This window comes from Plectrocnemia conspersa, unplaced genomic scaffold (assembly GCF_051122295.1).
Source record: "Plectrocnemia conspersa isolate PC_06_02 unplaced genomic scaffold, ASM5112229v1 ptg000001l, whole genome shotgun sequence".
In the NCBI taxonomy this organism is placed as follows: Eukaryota; Metazoa; Arthropoda; class Insecta; order Trichoptera; family Polycentropodidae; genus Plectrocnemia; species Plectrocnemia conspersa.
Window position 1 is genome coordinate 16,957,158 of NW_028277165.1, and position 18,828 is coordinate 16,975,985.

General features: G+C 28.4%; 1 protein-coding gene across 10 annotated transcripts in view; it reads right to left on the reverse strand.

The window, feature by feature from the left end:
* CASK (peripheral plasma membrane protein CASK) overlaps positions 1 to 18,828 on the reverse strand; it is a 569,337-nt gene that overhangs the window by 117,063 nt on the left and 433,446 nt on the right. The window contains exon 1 of one of the 10 annotated variants that reach the window (XM_088193303.1): positions 16,674 to 16,817. The exons of 8 other annotated variants lie outside the window; for them this stretch is intronic. In XM_088193303.1, the coding sequence (XP_088049429.1) occupies positions 16,674 to 16,685 (12 nt within the window). In that variant the 5' untranslated portion in view covers positions 16,686 to 16,817. Of the gene's footprint in view, positions 1 to 16,673; positions 17,012 to 18,828 lie in introns of those variants that run through there. One more of the 10 variants, XM_088193333.1, reaches the window with a different exon arrangement.

Consider the following 18,828-nt stretch of genomic DNA (forward strand, 5'->3'; position numbering starts at 1 on the left):
TTTCAAACTGAGACAGTTTTGATTGACCGTAATGAGAAATTGTGAGTTTCGCTACTAAGCTGGAAAACTGCAGTGCAATTTTAATTCGACTTTTGCCAGGATCACCCATAATCGTTGCATTGCAATAGCCTGCACAAGATAGAGTTTTATATACTAATGTTTTTTTCTTGCATATGCAAAGAAATGACATTTTAGCGACATGCTCAAAAAGGAACAGATAATAAAACATCAGCGATGCCGAAAACATTTAACGCTGTAAAGCGGACTTGAATGCAATTCAAGACATATATAAAGAACCATTCTCCATACAACTAAATTTTTATAAATAATTAAATGTCTAATAAGATATTTATAAAACAAAAATTAAGTGTCCAGTATGATCAATTATTCAATGGAGAATAAGGCCGTTGATCTCCTCCCACTTCCCACTTGGATTACACGAGAGTTCAGCCCAAACTTGAATCCATGCACTACGACACAATCTATGACGTCCTGAGAGAAGCAGCCGCTTTCATTTCGATCGTCAAATAAGGCCCAGCCAAGCAGCCGCTTTGAATCTCCAAAAATTAAAGTCGATATTCGAGAGTTTTTATTGTATTATATTAATTTTATTTGCAAATTAGTAATATTTTAAAAATCTTTTGTTGTAACCCAACAGGGGTAAGCTAAATGTGTTATAATGAAGTAAATCTGTACCAACTAGGTAAGTTAATCAGACATAATGAAGTATTAAGCACCAGACTGAAAGTCTGGGAATCAGTAACATCTAAATTATTTTTATAATCAATAGGTGTCATTGCAACTAAGGCCGGTTTTTAATAATAGCGCAATTTTATAAATAAAAACTCGAGTCTCACTGCCGAGGCTCGATCCTGCAACCTCTAAATTACTAGTCTGAGACATTATGGACTGCGCTATTTCGTCTTTAGTAATATAGTATATAAGTACCTATGTGGTTACACACGTGTTGTCGTTCAACATATGTATTTGGCTTTAATTTAATGTTATAGATTTAAATAAGAACACTCAAACTAGAAAGATGCGCTAAAGGACATATGGAAGCTTTATACTATTTCTGGTAACTGTGAATAGCTATAATTTTTTTATTCCTATTATTCGCCCGTTGTTTTAACTGTTTGTTATTCGAATATTTGGCCAATTATTTGTATTTATTCAATTGATATACATTCAAATGATCCTGAATATTTTTTTTTTGTAAATGATCCTCCATTTAGTTTGATTATTGAATTAAAATATAAATAAGTTATAGGACATTGTTAGATTAGAAATATTTTTGTAGGTATGCTTGAAAGAAGGTTGGTTAAAAATATATATCGATGGCCTAATTTCATTCCAGACACGAGTATATAACATATTACGGTCGCTCTTTTAAGATCAGACGAATAAAAGGACAAAAAATACATTTATACGCATAAAAAAATTATAGCATGGAAAGAATTTTTTAGGATCTGAAACAAATAATATTAAAATTCATTATCGACCTTCGTTGAAGGGTCACGGGTGGACGCATTTTAAAAGAGCCATAAACGTCGCAATCTGAATGTAATTTTCGCGTAGCAATTAATATTCAGAGCTCGTTGCGAATTTATGACAATTTCTTTTCGGGATATTGTTGTAATTTGTAGAGAATAAAGCGACAAATTTCAAACTGAGACCGTTTCGTTTGACCGCAACGAGAAATTATAAAGTTTCCGGTACGAGTTTCGCTACTAAGCTGGCAAACTGCAATGCAATGCTAAAATGCCATGAATTCAACCAGATTTTCCCGTTCTATAAGTTTTGGGTGCAATTATCGAGATTCGATCGATCGACTATTATGTAAGTTAAAACATTACATAATTGTCCTGAAAAGTGCCAGCAGAAGAACAGTTTACTTTTCATTTAAATATAGAAAATGTTTTAAACATAAAATATATATACTATATGCACACTATGTGTATTATATATTTAATTTACGCATGAAATAGAACATCTATCTAAATTTATTTTAATATTCAAGTAAAAACTATCGACTAATATTGATTAAACAGCAAATGTAAGATCTCTACTATATCTTAAGGCAAACAACTGTTTGCATTTAAACGTAGGATAGTTAAATTGGTCTTTGAACGTCCAAGGGTCTAAATCGTCCAAGACCGTTTAAAACCCAGATCCATTTAAGGTTTAATCTCTCAGGGGTCAGTTTGTTAGTGGGATCATTTGTCTCCGGCTTATATTGGAATTCGGTGGCTGTTACGAGCACGTGCTAAAAGCGATTTCCATCATAAATATGTTTTATACAAGAAAATGCTTAGAAATAATACAACAATGAAAAAAAGCGGTCATATTTCAAAGATCAGCGCCGAGATAACTGCCAACGTCTGTCGGCGAGACATTAACCGTCGGAATGTGTAGCTGAAAAAATGTTAAGTTTATGTAAAGAGTAGATATGAGTAGCCATTTTTGTGGATTCGCGTCGACGCAGCGAAATTTTTTTTATAGTAAATTTAATCATAAAAAATTCAGAATGGCACAAAAATAAATTTTTGCGTCGAGGAATTATATGGAATATTAAGAAAATACAAATACAAGGTTAGTACGAATGAAAGCGACTTTTTACCGGGTTAGTTTTTGCTATACTAGGTCAACATACCTCAGTCGCAAAAACACTTAAAAATATTTGTGGCAATTTATAATAATAATGCTACTGAAAAAATGCTGTAAATATAAGGCAAGATAATATGACGTTCAAGATAAACATTCATTATAAATAATGAACTAAAGCAAACATAGAGAAATACCGTTTTATGAGTCTAACGGTCCATAAAATTTATGGTCACTATAATATTATAAGGCAAGCCAAGTAATTTAAATATATTAAAAATCAATCTCAAAATAAAATGCTTTGAAAATATTTTATTGATTTTGAATGTTTATATTACGATATTTATTGTATTTTTTCCAATATATATTAAGGCTTACTGTTGGTATTTTATTCGGTCCTAAAAATATAAAAGGAAATACATAAATTCATTTATACCACAAAATAAATAATTTCTAATAAAGTTGCATATATTTTTATGACACTTCATATTTATTATACTATATATAGCGCTCGTTTGTCTTCACGTCATTCGCACTATTGAGGCTACGTCATGAACTAGTATGAAAATTGCTCATGCCACTTCGTGCGGTGACATTTAAACGAATGGAACTATTTTCCATACAATAAAATATAATCAACCCTTTGCAGTGTCGCGTTGAGCAGCATAGCTCCCACACTTCTCGGTATAAATTAAATTCGCAAAAGTTGGCAAGGAGCGATCATTAATTACGAACAGCAATAAAAGAGTTCACAATTATTACTATCCCAAATTTCGAGAAGACCTTTAGCAACAACGTTGGTGATAAAAATTGCGGTGATTAATTTTGAAGCATAAAATTAATTGCGTCGCGGAAAACTATAGGTTTAATTAAAAACGTAATTAGAGTTAAAGGATTAACTCTAATTAAAAAGTTGCGTACCAAGCTAATCCTCAATATATTATTTGAGCTTTTTTACCAATTGTATTTTATGCAAATAAGCTATTGGGATGATAAAATCTGCATTTTTATTTTTTTATAATATGATCCCTAATTGTTTCTATCTTAAATTTGAAAATATTTTATAAAAAACTTTTTATTTAAAGAATATTTGTGTTTATTTTTTATATACTAAATCTTTTGAACTATGTATGAAGGTTATAACGTAAATCATTCCCATTTTCCGCTTCACAAGCACTGACTCTTTCTACGGCATTTTCTCTAACAACCCTTAAAATATCTGGCTTCAGCGCTTGAATACATTCCCGAATATTTCTGGCTTTTGACATACATATATACATACATATTTCTTGTCGTTGTCCTTAAAAATGCAATAATATATGATATTAAAAATTATAATTATAATTCTTGTTAAAAGCTTCAATTGCCGGTAGCATAATATTTTTATTTTTGAATTTCACGGTTGATGCAAGCTTTGGAAGCTATTTTAATTATAAAGTTACTATTTAATTCCTATTTTAAATTGTATTGGTTAAGATACTTTAAATGCAAAAGTTTATTTTTAATAATTTTCGAGGTAATGAGTTATGATGATTCTCATTATTATTTTGTCACAGTTGATCACATTTTCCTCAATTCATTTATTGTGTCTAGTCTCAGTGTCTTTTATATTTCAAGAAATGAGAATTCTCTTCAACACTTCTCGATTTTCTCGATAGCTCTCGAGAAATTTTGATAAATATAAAAATATATGTAATATATAGTATGTAATTACAATACTGCAATATATTATTGTAAATATATTTATTAAAGAAACTATTTTAGAAAATCCTCATTCAGAAATAATATAATAATCCATAAGGACCTCATTTATTTTTGCTGTTTTGATTTGATACGAACCAAAACATTATATAATATTTACTGTCAATGCAATATTACGATTTAGAAGCGGTATAAAAAATTGCGCTAACAGGTTTTTTGAATTATAAAAAATAAATAACGAGAAAATTGGTGCCCCAGGACACGTCGTGTAAGTGGATGAGCTCAAATTTAGTATAAGAAAATATATTAAAAAATATGAGGGTCTCCATGGGTGAATCTGATGTCAGGTTATTTTTTTTTGAAGAAGTGATTTACAGAAATTAGCAATATATTGGGTGAGTACGTAGAAGAAGGGACAATTATTGTGACTGTCTGCTGGGCCGGAGTTATAAACTTAGAAAGTTTGGGCTTTTTCCACTTGACCGTAAACCACTCCCAAAATTTCGTTAATCCGCTTACTGGCACAAATACACAGACGATCGAAAACAAACGGAGTATTAAGCTCGGTTTACAACTGCAAAATATGGTTTGAGTTTTTGCGAAATTTATATTTAAATTTAAATTTAGAGAAAATAGTTTTATTTAAATAAATTTGATTGAGCCCTATTTTTCAAATATTAAAAAAAACAGATATAAAATATAATTAAAGGAAATTTACATACATGCAAATTATGATTGATATGATGATGAGGTGATAACTGAATGATCGTTGAAGAAAACATATTTCAAAATTATGATGGGTTTGTTATGATAGACGCAAATAATCGAAGGACCATAAAGGATAGTTTAACCTCGATTGATTAGAGCGTCGATAATAACGGCTGTTGCTATTTTACATTTTTCATATTTTGAACAAGAGAAATGATAAAAAACCTCTTTGGATCAAAGGATATTTAATCTCGAAAAAATGAGATTAAAGATCACTGATAAAAAATTTTTGTAGCCTTACTCTATGGAAAGCCCCCATAAATTTTTAAAATCTACTGATTCCTACGCAGAGCGGTTTCATTTTATCTGATTATTAATGTAATTATAATGATTATTAAGCTTCCAAAGAAGAATGCATATTTTCAAACATCTGACAAAGACATGTTCTAACTTATGCTGCATAATAAAAACATGCAGCGGTTGTAAAATATTTAAAAATATTCATAGATTTTTTTAACAAAAACAGCTTTATAAAACTTAAAAGTAGGAATTCTTGATTTGGGATTTTCCTCAAGAAATTTTCGAGAAATAATTTATGAAAAGAAATGTCTCATGAGAAACGTATGGAATTAAAAGATAAAACGGATTTATACTTGTAATTCTAATTATATTTTACATTGTTGAATTTGTGGCATTTGCGTTCATGCTTGCATGTTTCGGTTCATATGATATTAAATTTTTTTCAGTAAATGTATTATTAAGTAGCATTGTAAAAAAATATGTTCCAATTTTACTTACTGCTGAAATCAGAACATATGTATGTTTCTGAAAATATAATATATATATACAAAAAGTCTGAATCAATCTCGACATTGGTTGAAAAATAATTGAATTGCTTTAATTAGTATAAGTATAATATACATTTCAAGGTTTAATTTAATTTAAATGATACTATTGCAAAAAATATAATATTGTGCTTTTAAAAGCTATTTTTTTTAACATGAATTGTTTCTGTTTATATTACGCCACATTATTGAGTATAAAGCGATTCCCCTTAAAAAAATATTATTAAATACTACATAAAATTCAAGTGGCAATCTGAGAGATAATATAAAAAAACCAGTCCGTTATCAGTAATTATTTAAAAAAAATGTGTCGAACGATATTGTAAAAAGGTCAAGAGGCGTGTGATAATATGGAAATTATATTCGACTTTAGGGATTTAGGTATTTAATCAGACGTTCTGAAGGGGAAAAATATTCAAGGTATATACTTTTTCACGACGAATGGGGCGAAAATTCGCATTGAAAGCTGCGCTCGAACGGAAACACATATTGATTCAATCAAGTTGTTGGAAAATAAATCCGCCGGGCAGGTGTGTTAAAATTCCGCATACATCACATTGAGTGCTTTCCGAAATATCGTCGCAAAAAACATACGATACACACACACACATACCTACGCGGGTGTCTGTTTAGGAAAATATTGCGTAACTCGGAGGCGATGCCTAACCGAATAATATTTCATTCGCTCTTTGTTTAAATTTTCGGCACGTACGCCCGTATTTTTCTTTGGCGCGGTCGATGCAGTCTCTTTTATTGTTCGGGAGGTCCGTTTGACCCGCGGACCGGTTCATCCGACCGGGAAATGCTTGATTTTCCGGACTATGAAAAGATGGGATCCCGCGGCCGGTTCATAAAGTAGAGGGGGACGATTTGTAATTCAGTGCACGCAACAGAATCGGTTCCCAATATTTTCACCATTTCCCGCATTCATCGCTCGGAAATAACCCGAATCGCTCAAGCACATATATATAATACATTATGGTATTAAACATACACACGCATAGCTATTTTCAAATGTGAAAAAACAAAGATTATGTTTTTATTACAAATATCGAATTTATATGTATTAAATCTATTTAGAAATAGTTTACATAAACAGTTACAAGCACGTTAATAATTAAAATAAAAAATAAATAAATCACATACAAAAGCTATGATTTATTATAAAGCTCTTAAAAAACCAATATAAATAATTTAAGGTATTTCTCTAGGGATGTATCGTAAATAAGTCAAATCGTTCTCATTCAAAGCGAATACACAATTGAAGCGGTTTTAAAATAGTAAGCAACACTGTTATTTCTGGTAGGATTTGTGTAACGTGTGTAAGGTTCAGTCGTAATAAAATGATACGTATTGTTTTAAATGATCGTTTCAATTCCTAATACCATATTTCCTTCGCATTTAATTAAAAATGGATATTTATCTTGCCACTGTTGAAGGCAGAAAAAAAAACTAGTGGACTTCGAATGTCGATATTTTCAAGCAAGTGGAGTGTGAATTAGTTTGATATTGAATTAGATAATAAAACATTATGTTAATTGTGCGATAATCTTATGTATATACAATAAGAATTCAATATATATCATCATTACCTGACTAAGCACTCGACACCACTTATAACGTAATATATCATTACAGCACATTTTTTCGGGAATATAAAAAAGGAGAATGAAGTTATAACTAAAGTAAGTTTACGTGTAGCTCATTAATTAATTAGTAAAAAAAGACACTAACTGATGGTGAATTAAGATATGTTTGATTGTTGCAGCCGAATAAATGTGTCTATTTATGTATGTATGTCCTACGGCAAAGTTGAGCATATTGTGAGTGATATCAATAGCCAATTAAACAACAAAGCAAATGGTTTTAAGTGGTTTTCGACCACACTTAGTGGTTCTAAAATATTTTTGACTATCGGTTACTTTGCCTAATCAAGTTTTTCCTAGGGCGCATTATGCTAAAATATAACAAGTGCACTTTGCGAATAGCGAATATTTTGTTAAGTAAAAATAGTAGCAATAAATACCGATTTTTAAAGGCTTTTACAAACATATAGTTAAAGAGTTTCAACCACATTATTTATTTGAGGAAGCAAAGGTATGTTTGAAATGACTTTCATGAGTAGTTTACACGGAACAACTACAGACAAAACTATTTTAATGAAGTTTGAAAAACGTTAACAAAGTACAGTTTAAAGTAAAACTGTTCATGGTTACAATTTAAACGAAAAATAAAGTGAAATTAAAAAAAATACATGGTATTTAAAGCCGATTGTATTATTCACTAGGAGGCACTTTGTGGGAAATATCTCAATTTATAATGTGGTGTTGAACCAGTCATAACCTTAACCGTCGTCAGTTTCGTGACTTTTTTATAAGAAATTAAGGCGAAATATCCTGACGTGTTCTACTTACAGAAGTTAAATAGCTTAGTTATGGTCAACTTTTATCGAGATTTTTTAAACTTAGATGAGCAATTACAATTTTTCTCAATAAAAAACCCTCTAGCTATTTTGGTTTAATATTCAGTTTCTTTAGAAATTAACATTTAATGCAGATATCAAGGGATTTATTAGCGAATTTAAATTAAAGCTACTATAAAAAAAAAGTAAGATATGAAACTTACACTGCGTTTAAAAATTAAGAAGGAATGACGTTTTTTTAAGCTCAATTTAATTTTTTTCCTGGCACACTAAGTCTAAAATATTTATGCTCTGGTCCTTTACAAAAACATACAGGCGCAAGATTTGGAATCAGGTTTTTGAGCTTATAAAATGAATTGTGGTCTATAGTGATTCTGTTAAAATAATATATTTTAATATTTATTTCTTGAAAATCTCATATATATATATTTTTTATATATTGCAGATAAATAGGCGTCACCTTTTAGTAATTAATGTAGCGGTTTAAAAACAAATTAAAATATAATCAGTAAAAAGCACAAAAGCAATAAAAGTATGTGCCACCAAATCAGGCTAAGCCTAAAATTTACATTTTATCAGGTAAGCTGCCTTTTTTCAGACTAATAATAAAAAAATATGCTATATGTGTGCTTAAAATTGAAATTGCAACTTATTGGTAAAATAAATAATTAAAAAGCGAAAGCTGTTTTTTTTATATAATGCTTTAGAATATATACAACAATAGCAATTAACTTTAATAGATAAAAAATTGCCGAAATATGAATTGTGCTGTATATTTTTATCGACATCATATTTTCATGGGATTTTTATATTGCTTGTTAAATTTTTTGATTAAAATATTAGAACATCTGATATTAATATTATGAAAAATATAAGGTAAACTGAGAAAAATGTATCAAAGCACAAAAAAGATTAAAAAATAATTTATTATTATTATATTTTTAATATGACTAAGAGCATAGTTAATATGAATTAATATAACATGTAGTATATATTAAAATTATTATTACCAGAGATAGCACACTCTATGAACGTAATATAAATCATGTTGATTAGAAAGCATTGTCTGTGACAAACATAAAATTTCAAGATGAAATTTCTACGAGGTCAATCGCTAAAATTGGCTCAAGACGAGAGTTTTAGTACCGGGGTAAACATGTATTCAATTTTATGTGTTTATCCGAACTCCGACAATAAAAATTTATAATCCCGTTAAAAGTGTTATTTAATATATAATAATAAGGGTCATTTATGAGCGCAACTTGGCTCTTTGGTATGCTCGTAAATATGTTTAGTGTGTCCACATAAAATATTTATATGCCAAATCAACTGAAAATATTTAAAGAACGACATTGTAGATAAAATATTTTTTATTATATTAAATATTAAGTGATCCATTAACTGTTTTTCTGTAAAAAAATATTTTAAATTGATTCAAGTAAAATAAAAGCTATTAAAGCATAGCGCTTTTCTAAGTGTCAACAAATTGAGGACATTGCTAATTTAATGACTCATTTTTTCTCATGACCTTTTTACAAAATAAAAAGACACTTTATCATTGATTTATTAAATATATACTTCTAAACGAATAACCTTAATGAACATTCAGACGTTTTGTTAAATAAACATAGTTTGTAGAAAATTTGTTCCCGTTCGGAAACACGCTAGCAAAAAGCACAAAAAACCTTTTTTTCGCAAATTTAAATTCCCTAAATAAATATTGTGCGCATTAGAAACGTAATACGCGAGTTTTTCCTTCTGTCGTGCGTTTTTTTTTCGTGAAAAAGGACGATAGCGTCGAGACGTGTTTACTGCATGAAAAATTTATAAAGTGAGAAAGATGGAAAAACACCCATGGGATATTAACATATATTTTCAATTGACTTACGTCGCTACAATAAAGGAAGCTTTTAGCAAAATTTTACCTTCATACGATGCGAGACCGTCACAATGGGGCGGGATAAACGTCACAAAAGATTTTTACTCGGGTACGGAACAAACGTGGGATCGTTAAGGACCGGCAGTGTTTAGATATGTCACGCAACCGCCTAATTAACGAAAATATACGATGGTAGAATATCAAAGTAAGATAAAATAATATATTATCTCATTACAGTACAGGAAGACTAAATAAATAAAGCATAATTTAATTTAATTACTAAAAATGTGTTAGATATGTAATTGAGATCTATATAATATAATGGGCGGGGCAATTTCGCGTTGGATATTTTTTATTGTAAAACGTTTATTTCAATATGATAATTAATTTTACAAACAAACCATTACATACAATTCATGTAACTGTTTTATAAATATTTATATGCTTATAATTTTGTTATTAACTACAACGTATAATTTATAATTTAAAGGGAAAAAAATTTTACCGACTAAAATAAAATAAAAAAGATAAGAAAAAAACAATGGATTAAATGCGCAATAAAGTACATTTAACTGAAGATTTTGAACCATTAATATGCGTTCTTTAGCTTCTAAAGCAGTGTTTTTTTACTTTTTTGATCTGCGACCCAATTCAAGATAATGGTTTTGGTTTTGCGACCCAAGACAATATGAATAAAATAGCACGTATAAATAAAAAATAATTTTATTTTAATAATATGAACTACAGAATTAGTAACAACATTAAACATGATCAATGTGAACCTTGACTTTAGATAAATTTTGAGAGTTTATCAAAACCTGGTTTTATATTAGACAGACTACATTTCAGGTCTTCTTCAGAATGTAATCTGTTTAAAAATTTGGTCTTTATTATAGTTAAAACTCTGATTCGCACATGTATGTCGATGAAAAGAGCAGTAGTAATTTATATCAAATTCATGCAAGTAATTTATATCAAAATTAAATATCATTCGTACAGAATTATATCTTCAAATATCTTCTTTGGAATATATCGATAAAAATTTTCCAGTATTTTTTAAAAATTACTGATATTATGTTGTTTTATGTTAAAGTCAGCTAAATCAACGTTTTTATCTTCAATGAGTTGATTAAGGGTCGGTTAAAATGCAAATTCTATTTCTTCTACTTTTTTTTCTATAATTTTATCTTTGCTTTGAAGCATGCTATATTTTTAGTCAATGGTTGTGATTACATCATTACATATATGTATTTATGTTGTTAATTAAAAAAATATATTTGAAGGATAGCCTGCTTTAAGAAGATACTTTAAATTAAAGAATTTGAATATCAGTGCGTCATTTTTCTCTTTCAATTATAATTCAATCTCATTGCGAATTCATCTCACTTTTCCACGAGATAATTACCTGACTTTCTAATGGTATTAGTTATAGCAAGTGTTCGTATTCAGCGCCAAAATCAGAACACATCTGAGAAATAATTCTACAATTAAGAGCCCTTAATTTAATAAAATGGACCACTTCAAGATTCCCATTTAAAATAGTGTTCAATTAAATCGAAATTTTTCTTGTAACAAGATTTTATCTATTAAACATTGTTTCCAAATTAATCCGTTTTCCTTATAAAAATAATGAATTGTATGAAAAATATATTTTTCTGTTGTTGTAGTTGTCATTATCTGCGAAATGAAATATATTATTTCATGTCCTTTACTCTTATATATCGTACGTAAACAAAAAGCTTAGTGTCGTTGTTTACATCAGTCGATTTGAAGAGCCGGATATTAAATATACCACTGACTTTTATATATGTAATAAGTTGTTGTTTATTATCTTCTGACATGTCTTTGATGCGTGCATTAATTATATAATCTGCTTATCTTTTTAGCAATATCCTCACAGGTAATACGCACCATATCAGCTGGTTTTATAAGAGTTTTCTTAATAGTATGTGAACTTTTCTGATTTGTAATTCACCAAGTTACATGATAGAAAACCAATGTAACTTGTTGAACAGAATGTATGATACTCCTGTTTGGAGCATCCAGACTCTGTCTTTTAATTTATTTTTCTTTTCTTGAAAAAAAAAACGCGATTTTTTACCACCAAACGTAATTTTTTTGTGATATGTTTCAAAATGTCTTCAGAGGCTATTTGGCTTTAATGCTTCATTACCTAATAATTCACAATACAATGCACAATGTAGTTTTTTTCTGTTAGTTCAAGAAGTAAGCATTTATTTTTTTAATTAAAATAATGTATGCTACAATACTTTTTGCAAAAAAATTAAAACGCTATTTTTTTAAATAATGTAACTATTGTATTATTTATAACCAGTTGTAATAAAACCAGGATTTATTATTGTAGTAAAGCTTATATTGACACTATTCGTATAAAGGTGCAAATACACTATAATTTTTTACCATTTTTTTTATTACATCTTAATTTTTGATTTATTCATTTTAAAATTATTCTAAGATTAAATATGGTATTTAAAAAATTGACAGTTGCATAGACATATTGATGTAATCCATGCAGTAATTTGGATCGTTATGTTCAAAATGTCAAAATAGATTATAGTATTTAATAATTAATCAGAATATTGGCACGCCCTTATGTGTAAGTAAAAAAGAATGTGCGACGGTGCGAAATTAAAAGGAAAAAAATAGAGCTTGTGTTTCAGCATAATGGAGTTAGTATTAATTCTTGTTTGCTAAAGCGTTATGTCTCGAATAAAAGAGTAGATGTGACGTTTGTGAGACGGCAAAAATAAGAAATGCGGCACATAATTGGATTAGCAGAAGGGACACGAATGCTTTGTCGGTCTATGTATGTATTATAGTATCATACAAAAATACGAGTATATATGTATATGTAATTCCATACATGTATGATTCATACGAATAAAAGCAATAAGGACCGTACCGGAACACGATGTTCATATTAGATTTTTCTAATAAATATGTTACATTTTCAGAAATATTTATGGAGGCTTAAGAAATTAATTTTAATAAGAAGATAGTATATCAAACACACCGTTAGCGTAGCTCAAAGGAAGTCCGGTTATTTGAAAAGCTCTCGTGCATAAATAACGCGTAATGTTCAACACATTTCAATGTTTCAATAAAAGTAAAATATGTATATAGGGTTTGCTTATCCAACAAACACATTATAGTACTAACTACGCTTGTAATAATATTAGAAGGGTGAGTGTAATATTTTTGTTCAAAGAAACGTTACAAATAGTAATTAATGCGAAATACGAACTGACGTTTTAAAGCTAATTTTTTTTTAATATGTTTCTAATCAGAATTTTATTCTTATTTGCCTTATATATATTTTATAAGATTTTTTTTAATAAATCAAACTAATAGATATTATAAATATTACGTTGCAATTTTTTGTAAAATATCAGTTATATAATAAAAATCCTTATTTTTAATTATTTTTTTAGTAATAACTAAGTAATGATATTATAAGGTATTATTTATATTGAATAAATTAATTAATTATTAAACTTACATCCACACAAATCTTATTTTTCAAATATATGTAGCTATATCATATATGTTTGTCTAATATACCACAAAGAAAGTTTTTCAGTTAATCAAAATAATATATTAATTACTCTTTCAAATATCAAAAGTCCCTTTTTCATAAATTTTAAAAACGAAAATACCATAGTAAATCAAATAAATACGCTACTTTATTGCATTACTTGCGAGATATTGTTTGAGAAACGACGTGATTGATTAGTTTATAAAATTCAAAATTATGTTGAAAGTAAAAGATATATAACAAAATATTTCTATTTTACGACTATGATGATATCTTCTTAAGGAATTAATAACTTTTTAAGAAAAAAAAAATAATACGGTCCTTTTTATGTTATATATATAGAAAAAACTTTCGACTGGGTAAGTATACTGATATAAGACTATCTGCTACGTTTATAAAACTCATTCCTTAGAAGTATACTATTTTGTTTCGATAAATAATGAACACTCGATATCGCGTATAATTTATGTTTATCTTGTATATGTAAAATATGCAAAAATAAAAAAATACGCGGTATGCTAATGATACAGGTATTTTAACAAGTGCTTACAATTTTAAAACAATCGTGGATTGTTTAAAAAAATTAAAAACCTTGAGCAAAAAATTGAAAATGAACCACAATATAACAGAATCAATTATATTTATAAAACAATAAAAAACTACCGTCTCTCCAAAATTACAGAATAGTAATTCAGAGTGCTTACACCTGAGCTTTAAGTATATGTTTAATAAAAAAAACATTTTAAAAAGGGCTTGCTGCCATTGTGGCTTTTCTGCTGATATTTGATAAATACAAAAATAAAATAATATTATACGAACAATCAATCAGATTTCAACATATGCCTGTCTGGTGTGGAATAACACTAGTAATACTATTTTTTCTGAAATGTAAGATATATATATAAGGGGTTCCCAAACGGTATAACTAAATTTTTTTTTAATTTTTATGACTTATTTCTTGTTCGATTTGCATGTCTTTCTTTCGGTAGTGTTTGGATTAATATCTAGAGAGTGCGTTAAGAACATAACAACAAAAAAACACCCAAAGTTTCAATGAAAGATTTCGTTCCGAGTATGGTTTTTTGAATTAATTTTACAAAAAAAAATCGGCAACCACAGCAACCAAAACATTTGTGCAGGCTATGGTTAAATTTAACTGTATCGTTAAATAAAAAAAATGGATCAAAAGGTTTAAATTTGACGGTTTAAATTTGAAGACAAGCCTAGTAGTGCGGTATCATCGATGATACCGCATAGTTGCAGAAATTAAAGCCAATACAGAGATGTCGATTTATGAGTTAACAGATAAAATAAAAAATATTCATAATCTAGCACTCGAAGAAGTTTGAAAAATATTGGGAAGGTGTGGAAACAAGGCGTGTGGGTTCCACGCGCACTAAGCGACGAGAACAAGGCGACGCGCCTGCCTTATATTGCAAGAATCACGCTAGAAAAAATAATGCTTTCGGATGGAAAACTCTCGCTCACTCTACATATTCTTTCTATATAGAATCATAAGATTATTATTTATTTAAATATCTACCACGCAATTTAGATGGTAAAAAAAATATTAGTAATAGTGAAGTTAAGACATTTATTTTTAAATATTTAAATTCACAGTTTTTACAAAAAGTTGTATCTGTCGATAGAGATTATGCTGTAGAATAATATTCTAAAATTAAATTGTTATTGGAAAAACACTATTCATTAAAAAAACGTCCTTTCTTATTATAAAACATATAAGATACACATTTTTATATTTTATAATAGCCTTTAAATACAAAAATCTAAGAACGTGGTTATTGTAATACCAAAAAATACTTTTAAGACTAAAATTCAAATATAGGCACTAAATGCCAAAGCATATACTTCTTTAAAACTAAATATCAATGGTTCAAATCTTCAGATAAATGTACTTGAATTAGCACTTATATTATAATTATATTATTATGGTTAATAACGAAATTGTAAACATGAAAATGATTATAAGCTAGAAACATTTTTAATGGTTTGTTTAAAAAAATATTTATATTATTAAAATACGCGTTTAATAATAAAAAAATACTATTGTTTGTTAAAATATTTAATGAACTTAAAATCAAAATTAAAGAATTTAGAAATGAAAAGTATAGTGGCGTGTTATATTACTATGCTTCTAGAAGCAGCATAACAAAATTTTATTAGGCGAATACTGATGCTATGATATCTTTTATCAAAAATCTTTCATAAATATTGATGAAAGTCTTAATAATAAAGTTACAGAATACAATTTTGAGACAAATGATGAATACGCAAAGGAAAACTTTAAGTTGTGGAAAGAATTCCGGATATTTGAAATATTATTAATGGATCACGCACACCGAATATGAATAGCTTGCATAAAGAATTTTTTACGGAAGGGATATGTATTACAAAAATTAGACACAGGCTCTCACATATTGTTTAATGCATATTTTTTTACTACACATAAATATATCAATAAATAAAAAAGAATGAAATTTAAAATATTTACATACACATATTAGTATTTAAAAATAGAATGGAAAGACAGTTTTTTTAATTAAATTTATTAGGGGTGTGAGGTTTTATATTTAAAATTGCACGATAGTCACTTTGCACGGATATAACGTAAAACATTATTTAAATCTGGAATTTATATAGAAAAAGTCTCATTTTCCGGGATTATAAAAAGTGCCGAGAATCAGAATCGCAATCAAGAAAACTCTTCATAAATAAATGTGTGTTAAATAAAAATAAAAATATAATTTAATTGTATGACATCATGCAATTAAGTTAGTAATATTCACACCTTCTAAATATATAATAGTGCGATAGGTTACAGGAAATCTAATTTAGTTAATTCACAAAGAAAACCCTCATGTATAGGCAATTTAAGGAACAACCCTTGTGAATTGAAAAAGGTTTCAGTTTGACTTTAGTGAAAGCTCGTCTACTCACATAGCATAGCATGATGATGATCGTCAGTCACGTGACCGCGCACGGACTATGAGCCGGCATCCCGACACGGACGATGACGACCCATCCGCACGCGGTCGACACCATAATGTCACCATGTCATCACCATCTCTGCCTCATGATGCCACTATCATAACTACGCGATTTTATTTTTGATTAAATTCAATATTATATTTATCGTTTGAAATTAAATCATTTTATGTTAAAAGTTGGCGTGTTATTATTTACGGTGTTTGTTTTGGTCGATCGGAAAACTTTGCCCGGGTCGCGTTTCAAAGTAGAGCGACGCGTGTGCTTCGCTCGAAAGCTCCGAAAGCTCTGAGGGAAGCCGCACGTCGTCGGCGAAAAAGCAGGTTTTGCGCATTTGGCGTCTAGAACTCTGAATTTCCCCATGGAAACCTTCGCGATTGTGTTTACGCGAAGAAAGTTAGTTCGACGATTTGTTGCTTGTTCGTGTGCAATTTATTAATATATAAACTATGAATTAAATGTTTACATGTAACTAGATATATAGAGTTTTCGATACCAAAGTATATTTTCTATACCGGTATCATTTCATTAAAAATATGTTTAAAATAAAAATAATTTTATAACAAAACCCTAATTTACATATATCACAAATATAAAATAAATGGATTCAAATGTATACTTAAGGTATAAACGATGTTTTATGATGTATCAATCGATATTTACAACATTGTCGTATTTCTGAAATTATATTTTTGAATTTTTTCAACACTTCGATCGTATATATTTAATTATAAGATAATCAGTAATTTTTCTTTTGGACATAAAAAAACACTACAGTCCATATAGGATTCAAACCCAGAGCTTTCAAGTATTAGTCATCGGTATATCGTGCTGATTAAATAAATTGTATAAGTAAGTTAACTTATTTACAAATTTTTGCCATAAATAATTATTAAATTAATATTTAGGGAAATATAAACAGTTTTTGTTAAGCAAAAAAAAACGTTTTTTTTTTGGAAGATAAAAATTATTTACAAAAAAATATTTATTCGGAAAGATAATTTTCATTTGGTATTAATCATCAATTTGGTATTAGGCGATGGTACTATTAGTCAGAAAACTGTAAATGTTGTTCAATATTTTTTTGCTGTTGATATTAACTTTGAAAATAAAATCAATAAAAAAACTTAATTTGCTGTAAATTAAGAAAAACTCTTTCACGAGAACTACGAGTCATAAGTAATATAGATAATAGGGACCTTTGGGTACCGCACGAACTGACCTACGGGCAAAAACAGCAACGTATGTTTTTCCAAAGTTCTCAGAAACAATTTGGAACAATTTTAAAGAGAACAATTACCTGCGTTGAAAAAAAGATCAGGGCCATGGTTACAGAAAAAAAGTTAGGAAACATGCTTTGAAACCAAGTTTGCACAAAAAAATATTGTGTAATGGTAGTATTCTGTGGAAATTATTCATTATTCGTTTCTTAAACCAGGTAATACATAGAAACCATGCATACACAATTAACTATTAAACATCCAACGTTGGTAAACAGACTTTACTAATTATTTTTCAAAATTAAATGAATTTGTCTGATTCCCATATTTACCTGATCTTTCCCCAACAGATTATCAAATTTTTAAACAATTAGACTTATTTCTTTGAAATCGGAAATTTAATAAGAGCGATTAAATAATGATTTGTGACTACCTACCTCTAAAAATAAAAATTTTTATAAACAAAGGACTATACTTAAAGTAATCATTAAGAAATACCATTTCTGTAAATGGAACATATTTTAAATTATTAAAAAATATATAGCGTTTTATCTCTCACTAAAATAATCAGCCAATTCAAATGAAATTTTATTGCACTGTGATTTCCTATGTATAATATATTCTTACTTATAAAAGATTAATACAATTTATGATTGACATTAAAAGAACAAGCTAAATTGAAAATAATAAAAAAGTATATAAAAGTAACTATTTAGTAAAAAAAATCGATTTAATCAAATTATTTACACATAATAGCAATAGATTAAAAACATTACTCTGATTTAATCGAAAATGTATGAAAATAACTAAAATAAAAAACAACAGCTAAACGGTATTTACTAAACAAAACACAGTTTAAACAGTTAAAGCTATTGTAAATAGCGAAT